General features: G+C 33.6%; 3 protein-coding genes across 3 annotated transcripts in view; 1 reads left to right on the plus strand and 2 right to left on the minus strand.

The window, feature by feature from the left end:
• Positions 1–226: 226 nt before the first annotated feature.
• NAEGRDRAFT_77882 (ATP-dependent RNA helicase) lies at positions 227–5117 on the minus strand (the record flags this gene model as incomplete). The annotated part of the gene is made up of 2 exons (XM_002682777.1): positions 227–3107; positions 3249–5117. 2 exons carry the CDS (start codon positions 5115–5117, stop codon positions 252–254), a joined length of 4725 nt encoding a protein of 1574 aa, XP_002682823.1. The 3' UTR covers positions 227–251.
• Positions 5118–5509: 392 nt separating this feature from the next.
• NAEGRDRAFT_61791 (uncharacterized protein) lies at positions 5510–7031 on the plus strand (the record flags this gene model as incomplete). The annotated part of the gene is made up of 3 exons (XM_002682571.1): positions 5510–5714; positions 5776–6065; positions 6111–7031. The coding sequence occupies 3 exons, from the start codon at positions 5510–5512 to the stop codon at positions 7029–7031; spliced, it is 1416 nt and encodes a 471-aa protein (XP_002682617.1).
• Positions 7032–7077: 46 nt separating this feature from the next.
• The window catches only part of NAEGRDRAFT_61792 (uncharacterized protein), a gene marked incomplete at both ends in the record, with an annotated part of 9073 nt that continues 4122 nt past the window's right edge, over positions 7078–12028 (minus strand). Inside the window, 2 exons of the mRNA XM_002682778.1 lie at positions 7078–11196; positions 11219–11883. Coding sequence (XP_002682824.1) covers positions 7078–11196; positions 11219–11883 — 4784 coding nt within the window. The remainder of the gene's footprint in view (positions 11197–11218; positions 11884–12028) is intronic.

A 12028-nucleotide genomic window follows, 5' to 3' on the forward strand; every position in this document is an offset into this window, starting at 1 on the left:
CAATGTCAAAGTAAGAAAATAGAGTGGTTGGAAAGCATTGTGTCTTGCTACATGTATCATAATTAAGAAGAATAAATATTGAGAATCGATTAATAAATTTCTTTTGTAAGGATTCTAAATGAAGATCAATTCCATGTTTGTTTTGACGTAAAACACTCCAATATACAGTGTTTCTACTTTGACAAAAATAGCCAGGTATACTGATTGTACAATTTTGGAGGGAAACTAGACAAAGAATACAATAAATTATTTTATTCATTGTAATTTTCATAATTATTATTATAATTATTGTTGTAATTATTGTTGAACTTTTTATAGCCTCCTTGCTTCCAATTTGATCCACCTTCTTCATTGTAAGATTCAGAATTACTATTATCATTATAATTATTGTCGTATTTGTTGTTTCGATAATTGTCTCCATAACCCTTATTGTTACCATAGCTGTTGTTGTTGTTATTATAGCTATTGTATTTGTTTTCATATGTATTATTATAAGAGTCATCAACTTGCTCATTTTGATAATTAGTATCATTGTTATTGTCGTAATTATTTTCAGAATACTTGTTATAGTTATTATTTCTATTAAATCCACCCTTGTTATAGTTATCTCTATTATTTCTATAATTATTGTTATTATCTTGATTGTTTTGGTCGTATCCTTCTTGTTGCTCGTTGTTATTATTGTTATAGTTATTATAATTGTTGTTATAGTTTCCTCTATCATTTCTATTATAACCTCCTCTATCATTGTAAGAGTTGTTGTTATTGTTTCTATCTCCAAAATTATTGTAATTATTATTGAATCCTCTATCAAATGTCTTTTGTTGGAAACCATCTTTGAATTTCTTTCTATGTGGATTAAGAACGTCAACACTGGCTAAACCTCTCTTGAGAGATTCTACTTTTTGCTTGTGTGAAGTGGCAATAGACCGTTTGATTTCAAAAGTCTTCTTTGGATTGACAAGATAGTCTCTTTGATGTTTGATAATGTTATCTGTACCTAGAGTGTTATTATTGAGCTTGTTCATGAAACTTTCTACAGGTGCAGCATTCTCCATTCTTTCAATAGTTTGTTCAACAAAGACTTGTTGGAAGTGGAACAGAGGATCCTTAGCTTTGATTTCAACTTGTAATTTCTTACTGACCAAAGATTTCATATCGAGAGATTTTGGCTGTAAGGATTTGCCCTTGCTGTAGACATCAGTCTTGCTTCTAATTGTATCTCCCTTAGCTGTTATATTGGCAAGTAAACCTGCCTTAAGAAGTACAGGATCTTGTCTTACCAATCCTGGATTAGCCTCTTCAAATTCAACATTGGATGGAGGTTCCATATCGTGAGAAACTGGCTTACCCATTGCAAGTCTTATTTGATTGGAAATTTCCATCTCAACAGCTTCCTTATACTTGTCAGCGAATGCCTTGTTAAAATGCTCAACAAGTAAACTAGCACGATATTGGTTTTCAAACACTTGGTCCATATCAATGTGAGGATATGGAGTTAGGCCATCCTCAATACCATATTTTGATTCAATTTCCTTCTTTAAATTTTCCCATTCTGCCTTATCAGCATATGGTTGAACAAATGTGACTGAAACACCAACATTACCAGCTCTGGCAGTACGTCCAACACCGTGAATATACTCTGTACATGATTTAGGCAAGTCAAAGTACAAGACTGCAGCAACTCTCTTGTAATCAATACCTCTAGAAAGGTGAGAAACTGTTGTACTGTGCTTGGTTTTATCAATACCTTTGGCACGTCTTTCTAATTGTTCAATCATTTCGGTAAATCTATTGGCAACATATAATTCATCCTTTGCTTTTTGATCTTCTTCCTCATTGTTTGCTTCTGGTTCCATGGTACTGATCAAAACTTGATATTCATTAGTATTGAATCTCTTAATAATATCAATTTTAGAAAGTGTTGGATAGAAATATGGCAACATGGCACAATTTACACCAAAAGCTTTGAGTCCAAAATAGACAAAGAATAACTTATTTGCAGGCACGTAAACTATCACTCTGCCTCCATAAAATTTGTGATTGATAAAGTGATAGAGAAGCATTATAGAGTTAACCTTGATGTTTGGAAGTTTGGCTTGCATAATGTTCATATCTACATAGTATTGATAGAGTTTTCCTTCTAATGCTTGTGTTCTTCTGTCAAGTTGAATAACAACTGGATCTTTAAGTAATTGTTGTCGAAGTGTAACAGCTTGTTCTGCTTTCAGCGTGGCACTTGTGAGAATACATTGGAAAATACCTGGTAAATTCTTATTTACCAAAGTTTTAATCAATTCAAGTTGACTACGAATAATTTGATCAGCTTCATCGATAATAACAAGTTTGAGAGACTCCTTTAAGGAAATTGATGAATTATTCAATGCATAGGTAAGAGATTCTGGAGTTGTTATCAAAATTGGATGTTGGATATCACATAAATCCTTAATATCTTGTTGTAATTGATTCAATTCACTTCTGAAATAAATACAATTGCATTCATCTCTACAAAAATGTGCTAATAACTTCCATTGTTGATGTACTTGAATGCATAATTCCTGAGAAGGAACAAGATAAAGTACTCGTACACCTCTCTTTTCAACTGATGAGTTATCTAATGTTGTCACATTGTTGTTAATTAAATTTTCTGCAATTTTCTTCACTCTATTTGTTTCTTGTGTAATTTGATTAATTTTCTTCTCATGTAAAACCATTTGAATAGAAGGTATCAAAAAAGCTGCTGTTTTACCTGTTCCTGTTGATGAACTGCAAACAATATCCTTTCCTGACAAGGCAATAGGAATGGCAATTTGTTGTACACGAGTTGGTTCGTGAAAACCTTGTCTAAACACTGAACTTATTATTCTTCTATCCAAACCGAAAGACTTCCAACTTTCAATCACTGGAAATTCCTTGCAATCATTCGGATCCTCTATGACTTGAATTTTATGTTTTTTAATGTGGAGGTTATCCGATAAACTAGAGAATTGTTTTTTAGCTATTGTGTGTACTTCCTCATCGGCTGTATAATATTCAATATTGCTCTCATCTTCATCCGAATAGTCAGAGTGGTTATCCCTGCTCGTCGACGATTCATTATTCTTTTTCTTGTTGTTCAACATTTTTTTTGTTCAAGTTTTTTGTTATTGTTGTTGTGAATTAAAAGTACATTTTTAATTGGAGAATAGAGAAGCATAATCTGCATAGTCTCTATCCTGACTACTTCCAGGCACTGTTATGGCACTTACTCTTGAGAGAAACTGTATTTCAAGATCATTTTCTTCATCTTCCATCATTCTTTTGATTTTTTCACTATTAACAGTTAATCCCAATTGTTTCAAAACATTGGAATCTCTTGCTTTCTTCCCTTCTTCTACTCTTTTGGGACTGGTAGATTTTGGAGAGTCATCAGTTGGAATGGCGTACTTGTTTCTCAAAACTTCGACAGGGACTTCAACATCCTCATCTTCTCCTGGCATATCTTCCTCAGCTGAATCTCCATCATCACCTTGACTATATCCCACCTCTGATTGTTTCATTTCTTCCTCATACATTTCATTGAGTCCATTCTTTTCCATCAATTCTTCCAGAGTCATCAAGTTATCCAATGGTGTATAATTTCTATCAGATTGCTCTTCTTCGTCTTCCTCTTCCTCGTCAATAAAACTTGATTCTTCGTCATCTGCATTTGATGGCTCTTCAGATTGTGTCACTTGACGTTCTTTAAAATTAATGTATTGACTTCTATTTCTTATTATACTATCAAGGTCAATATCTTTTTTCTGTCTCAATTTTTCGAGTCTTGGTTCAATAAATGCTCTTTGGTCCTTTGTTGACATTACTGAAGTGCTATTGACAAGATGAGAAACTGCTCTATAGTAGAACAAGTAAGTAGTAATTACATCCATAACATCAGTAAGCATATCCTCTTGAGTTTGACTATCCAACATTTTTCCAATGAATAATTCCAAAACATCAAATATTGGATTAATGGTTTCAACCTCACATTCAATTTCTAGTTCCTGTAAATATGACCACGTTTCCTTGCAAATGTGTATTACATCTCCTTTAGATATGGCACCTCTGAAACCCTCATCTTGTTTTTCAGAAGCCATTCTCATAAGAAGTTCTTCAACTTTGGTTGTTAACAATCCAATTAGATCAGCAGTGGCACTAAAGCTTTGGTCAGCAGTGTCTTCAGAGATAATACTCTCTGTGTCTTTCTCAGAACTAATCATTGCTCTGACTGATGTAGCGACAGATCCACCATCACTAAATGGTAATGTTCTAGAAAGACTTGAGGATGATTTGTTGAATCCAACATTTTCAATCTTCTTTGGAGATTTGAGCTTTTCAATTTCGTTTTCTTCCTTCTTTCTTATTTGACTCAAAAAATCCAAACATTCCATTCTGGAGGAGTTTGTAGTAATGAATTTCATTTCTTTCAATACCACCAAAAGAAATTCCAAGTTATCGGCATATATTCTCTTTAAAATGTTCATTTCTTGATCTATGAGAGGTTCCATATCATTTGATTGGTCCTCATTATCAGTAGTATTTAAATCATGTTTGATTGAAGTCTTCTTTGGAGTTAGGTTACTTTCCTCCAATTCTTCTTGTTCGAGCCTCTTAAGAATACCATCTGCAATTCTCAACTCTTGTTGTAACTGTTTTGTTGTTTTTCTATCATCTCTTATTGAAGAGGATGCTGGTGAAGGATTTTGTATTCTTCTCATCTCATCCCTTAACTCTGTAAGGTTAGATTGTATTAGTCCGATCTTAGCTTCCATTCTTGTGAGTTTGCTTTCCCTGAGTAATTCCTTTGAACTTTCATTATCTATTTTATCCATAGGATCTTCATTATATGATAATTCACTTCCTTGATCTAATTGGTATAACTCATCATCATCAAAAAATAATCCCTGATTTGGTTTTGTATACTTTCTCAATCGTCTTTGCAATTCTGCCTCATAGGAAACTTCTGAAGGAGTTGAACTTGTCGAACGAGCATCACCTTCATTTTGAAGATATGATGACTTCCAAGCTCCTGCAGCAGCAGCCATAGTGGATGATGAAGATGAACTCTTTCTTGATTGAGGCTTTTTGTGTTGGTACATTTTTTTCTATGAATTTTTTTGGCAATATTAAAGCGCCAAAATCGTAGTTGTATTTTGAAAAAAAATATTAACACCTTCACTGCCTCGTTGTATTCATTATTAATTTTCTTCCTTCAAGTTAATGTAATTCTCCTTCTTCGGAAGAAGTGAATTCAAAACAATATTTATTATTTTATTAAGGGTTGAGTCAATGACAATGTATTGAGAAAAATTATGAGATAAAGAATATTTACAAAAATTGTTGAAAAAGAAGGGATAAAACAGCTTTGGATTCAGAAAAACATTGTTTTTTATTTTCAGATTGGTGGCCCTTAGTGTGAAATCAAAAAAAGCAACCGCAGCTTTCGGCAAATTAGCTTTCAAAATATCAATAAAAAAATAATCGAAACTAAATGAAAGGACAAAACCGTTACAAAACAAGACTTTTCACAAAAGGTGCCAATGGTGATGGAAATATTGGATTCCCTTCCGATATATCTTCAACAATAGAATTTAAAGAAGTGACACTAATTCAAAATCACACTTTAGAAGAAAGTAAACAAATATTAGAAATGATCGAACATATTGCTTCTGGAAGATCCAGTATCATATTTTCCAGTACGTGCTTCTTTTAAAGTATTTAGACCAATTATTTAAATTATATATTAACTATATACAGCCAGAAATAATAGAGTATTCGTTTGTGGTTTAAATAACTATAATCAAGTGGGTGTAGCCAATACAGAATCTATTTTCCTATTCAAATCAATCGAACATTTACTTGTTGATCAATTAGAAAGAGCTAGAGTTATGGAAGAAATGGAATTGACTCAAGCATTGAAATTGACTAATTGCAGTTCTCACACTGAGAGCTTTCTGAGGGAGAGACTTTACAAAAAGTTTGAAAAGGTGAAATCGATTGATTTTGTAGAGATGGGATGGTTTCACTCGATTGTTGTGATTAATAAGGTTTGTTATATATTGAATTGAATTGTTTTTATGAATGATGGAAAGAATATTGTGATGGGAAGTGGACACAGTTATTTTGGACAATTGTATGATCATGGATTTAGTGAAATGCATCAGTATTTAAGGGTGGTTCCATATGATTATGTGTCCGTCATTAATGAGATAGAAGATAGTGGAAAATTGATTGACCCATTTAGGCAGGACAAGATTACACATCTATCGTGTGGAACATTTTCTACAACCATTGTAATGAATGATACCAAAGTTTATTCATGTGGTGAGATTACACCATTCAAGAAGGAATTGTCATTTGAATTGGACATACAACCCTTTCTGGGAAATGACAAGATATTACAAGTGTTCCATTTGGATACTGGTATTGCATTTTACACAAGCAGTGAATGTTTCATAATGTTAGAGAAACCAGATATTTACACACGAATTGAAAATGTGGCAAAACTGGTTGGTGGACACCTCAGTAATGATACTTATTATGTCCTTAAGGATTCTCCTAATACTTTGAGAAGATGGGTTTCCACTCCATCAACGGACGAACCATTAAGTTATTCTCTCTCAAATATTCCTTCCCCTTTTCATTTTGTTCCAGGGTATTACCACATATTATGTATCTCACAAGGAAAGTATATCTATACGGATGCCAGTTTTTTGGATGAAGGTGTTGGTGTTGTAGATGAGGAGGAGGACTTTGAATTGACTCTATCGACATTAGTTGGGCCAAAGTCTCAAATTGGAGACAAGGATACCAAGCTCTTAACAAGACTCCTATTGAAAGAGGGCTATTGTGTTAAGAAAATATCTTCTGGCTCTGATTTTTCATTCGTTCTGGTGTATCACGAGTCTTCAAAGGAACAAGAGGAAATGAAAAACAAGCTCCATAACCAATCTTCGAGAAGAAATTCTTTCATTGATATGTCAATAGTTTGTCTAGATTTTCAACTTTATTAATTTCGGTAGCATGCTCATAAAAGGTATTGCACCAATTCAAATTTTATTAAACCCATGTATTAAATGAATTATTGATTGTTCCATACGAAAGATCATCAAGATCAGCAAAGCCTTCTGTTTCTGTTGGATTTTCAGAAGAGCTTGGTTCTGAAGAAATCTTTTCGAATAAATCAGCAATTGTTCTTTCCCTGTCAGCATTAGTTTCATTGTAATAAACAAATTTACCAAACTTGTTCTTTCTTCTGTATCTTCTCCACAACCAGGCAATGACACCAACTGCAAAGAAAGCACCAATGAGTCCAACCAAAAACAATGGAATTCCCAAGGCAATAGCAAGAACATCCAATGGCTCTGTTCTAATATTGGCAAGCAATGGAGTTGTCTTTTCAGCAACATCATACAAAGCAAATGAAGTGAGCGAATCAATTTGTGTTGTTGTAAGATTTTTACAGTTAAAAGCTTGACCAACAGACATTGTGTAATTAGTAAAATCATTCAATGTTGTCTTGTATGTAGCATCGCAAACTGTTCCCATAACATCGTGAACCAATTTAACAGTGTATTTTTGATCAGCATAGGTTAATCTGAATTCATAGGTTTCTCCAAGATCATACGTGCAAGGATCTGAAATTTCTGTATCATTGACATGAATTCTACGACCAGTTGCATCATAGCTTAATGATATAAAAAGATGATCAACCTTAGTGAACCAAACTTCAAACAAATTACCAGAAGTAAATTTGCTTGGAAGGATAATCTTGAAACTAATGATTTTGGAAATATCAAACTTCTTTGAAGATGATACATATTGTCTCAAAACTGGCATTTCAGAACATAATGAAGAATTAATAGTTGGTTTGAAAACCATTGCACTGCCATCTCTACTTTTAGGTAAATCAATCTTTGTAATGAGAGGAATACCAGCAGCTTGTGGTAACGCAGCAACAGTTTCAACATCTACACTAGTGGTACTAGTTGAGAAAATGCTGGAGGCGCTTTCTTCTTGAACAGATGGACTGACATATCTGAATCTTGTTTGAGTGGTTGAACTATAAACTCCACTCTCAATGGAAAGTTGAAGATCCAAAAGTACAGTTTCAATATTGAGTTGAGGCATCTTGAATTTAATGCTTGATGAGGACACTTTTTGTGCATCAACATTAACATCAATGGATTCATCCTTATTTGATAATTTAACAAAAGCTGTATGTTCTGGAACGAAAACATCATTGATAACAATGTCATTACCAATATAACCCAAAACTGGACTCACATTATTGATACGATTGGAATAAACTGTGAATTGGTTACCAGTATAGGGAACTTCAAGGAGAGGTTCTGCTGATGAAGATTTAAAGTCAACAATTTCAACCTTTGCATTCACTTGGAATGAATTCAAATCAGCTAATTGAGATGGCAAATTCTTCATTTCCTTAGTATTGACTTGATAAACACCATTGGTTGATGTCTTTTGAATGGAAAGTCTTTGAGTAAATACATTATCAACACTGAAAATTAAATAAATTCCCAAAGTTGGTTTAAACGAAACATCAAGATTTCCTTCAAATGTAATTGTTGTACCACCTGAAACTGGTAAATAAAGCTTTGAGAATTTCTTAATATCAACACTGTATACAGGTGTTGTTTCAGCAACGAATGAGAAGGAAGATTCTGTGGAAGCAATCATTTTAGAAACACCTTGGAATGGATCCACTGTTGAAATACGTGTTAGCTCAACTGAAATGGATGTTGAATCTTCAGTGTTTGTCAATGTAATCTTATTGTTTTGAGTATCGATAATCAAATTTTCGACATTGGAAACTGAAAAGTCACCATCAGTATCAAGAGAAATAAAAGTAACATTTTCGGCTTTCAAACTTGGAATGACACCAACAATTTCAGTACCATTTGTTCCTACATTGATCAAGAATTGTTCCTTAGTATCTGTATTTGCAACAGCCATAGAGAAAACAGTATTTTCAGTGAATGGAATGTTGACTGTTTCAATTGGGGTTGTGATGGTAGTTGATGTTAATGGAATAGTTGCCATGACATTCTTTCCATTATTATCTTCTACAATGAATGAATAGGTACTGGTATTGGTAATCGGATCAAATACAATATTACCTCCCAACAAGAACTTGGTATTAGTATTAATGGTTCCCAAATTATTAACAAGTTTTGCAGAATTAGAATCAAAGTCTAAAGAATAGAGCTGAGCTTGATTGGATATAGTTTCTGATGTAATGGCAAAGCTTTGATCTTCCTTATTGAATAATACTTTAGATTGTCCCAATGTTAATCCACTTGTTGGTTGTTGATTTGTATCAAGAGTGGTTAACGTTTTCACAGTGGCATTGAATGAATTTTCTTGTAAACTAATTAAAGCAAAAACTAAACTATCCTTTTGTTGCTTGTGAAGTGAAGGATCGAAACTCATAATCATAACTCCATTTGGACTCTTGGTAGTGGTAACCAATTCTTGAAGGGTTTGATTTTCAGGAATAACAACCTTATCCAACAATACTTGTGATTGCATGACAATAGTTTTACCACATTTAGCATCTACAAGAACCATTTCATAGACAAGTTGTTCATCAGTTACAGTTGGACCAAAAGCTCTTGCAAATGAACCACTACATTGATCAGCAAATGTTGAGTATTGACATTTAGATCCTGTATGACCAGGATTACATTTACATGTATCAGGAGAAATACAAATACCATTACTACAGTTAACACTTCCAAAACAGAGTGGAAGTTCACATTGGAGTCCAACATAATTCTCACTGCATGAACAAGAATTATTCGAAATGCAATTACCATTACCAGAACAAGCTAGTGAACTGTTTTGAGAAATTCCAAAACAGAAAATCTTTGGAGGTTCTTGACTTGGACTACTGTTATTATTATTGTTATTATTACTATTGGTATTGGAATTGTTTGTAGAATTATTGGAAGAGGAGGTATTTGTGGACTTGTAAGATTGAGTTATGGTTTGAACAATGTTATTGATAACACTCATTTGAGATGTAATTGTTTGTTGGGTTGTATTACTTGTTAATAATTCAAAGAAAACGAGTTCACCAGTAAATGGATATGGATTAGGAAGGTCATTGGTTCTACCAATCAAAATGTTATCAGAGTTTGGAATGGAAGATGTGTTATCTTGATAAACTACCTTACTATCCATGACAACTACCAAACCTGGATCAGTAAATTCAACTAAAAGTGATACTGGTTTGCTTTGCAATGAACTATTTGAATAGATAACCGTATTAGAACCAAGCAAAGAAAGACTAACATTTTGAGAGTTCAAGAAGACTTTGAGACCAGTACCAATATCCAACAAGACTTGAGGATTGGAGGTTGTTGGTGTTGTGGATGGTTTGGCAACTAATGAAAGAACAAAGTTGTCAGTAAGTGGTGAAGCCAAATCCAATGAAACAAATGAATCACTGGAGAGCAATAAGGATGAGTTGGATGATGATGAGGTAGTGGTACAGTTTTTAACAACTGCTAAACCAATCTTACAGTCACTTCCGTCCTTTGTAACAGACCAGGTGATATCTGGATTATTTGACGAATCTTGACTATTGGTGATGCTTTGAACATTATTAATGACATTAACTAAAGTTTGATTATTGACATTATTGGTTAACAATTCGAAGAATGATAATTCACCGTTGAATGGATAAGTATTAAGTAAGTCATCAGATCTACCTATCAAGATGTTGTTAGAATTTGGAATTTGTGTTATGGCTGGATTTTGATATTTAGAATTTCCATCAACAAATACACTCAAACCTGGATCTGTGAATTGAACAACAAATGATGTGGCGTCAATATTATTTGGATTGGTTGTTGGATAAGTGCAAATAACTGTTTCAACACCATCGATAACCAAAATGACATGTGGATATCTAATAATTACTTTGAGACCAGTACCGACATCCAATAACACTTGAGGATCAGAAGTGGTTGTTGAAGGTTTAGCAACAACTGAAACAATAAAGCTATCAGTGAGAGGAGCGCTCAAATTCAAAGAAATGAATGACTCATTTGATAACATCAATGTAGAATTAGAAGCTGTTGCACAATTTTTAACAACTGCTTGTCCAATCTTACAGTCAGAACCATCCTTTAGTAATTGCCCAAACAACCTCTGTGTTGGTAGTATTTGACACCGGTGCTGGATTGCTTGGTGATGTTGAAGAGACAACATTTGCAACTGTGCTAATTACATTGGATAAAGTTTGATTGTTAACATTGTTAGTCAATAGTTCAAAGAATGATAATTCACCATTGAAAGGATAAGCATTCAGTAAATCATCAGATCTTCCAATGAGAATATTGTCAGAATTTGGAATTTGTGAAATGACTGGGTTTTGATATTTAGAATTTCCATCAACAAATACACTCAAACCTGGGTCGGAGAATTTAACAACGAATGAGTTTGCATCAGGACTGCTTGGATTTGAGGTTGTTGGATAAGTGTAAATAATTGTTTCAACACCATCTAGAACCAAAATAACATGTGGATATCTAATAATTACTTTGAGACCAGTACCGACATCCAATAACACTTGAGGATCAGAAGTGGTTGTTGAAGGTTTAGCAACAACTGAAACAATAAAGCTATCAGTGAGTGGAGCGCTCAAATTCAAAGAAATGAATGACTCATTTGATAACATCAATGTAGAATTAGAACCTGTGGCACAATTTTTGACCACTGCTTGTCCAATCTTGCAGTCAGAACCATCCTTTGTAATAGCCCAAACAACCTCTGTGTTGGTAGTATTTGACACTGGTGCTGGATTGCTTGGTGATGTTGAAGAGACAACATTTGCAACTGTGCTAATTACATTGGATAAAGTTTGATTGTTAACATTGTTAGTCAATAGTTCAAAGAATGATAATTCACCATTGAAAGGATAAGCATTCAGTAAATCATCAGATCTTCCAATGAGAATATTGTCAGAATTTGGAATTTGTGA

Source organism: Naegleria gruberi, assembly GCF_000004985.1.
Source record: "Naegleria gruberi genomic scaffold NAEGRscaffold_2, whole genome shotgun sequence".
In the NCBI taxonomy this organism is placed as follows: Eukaryota; Heterolobosea; class Eutetramitea; order Acrasida; family Naegleriidae; genus Naegleria; species Naegleria gruberi.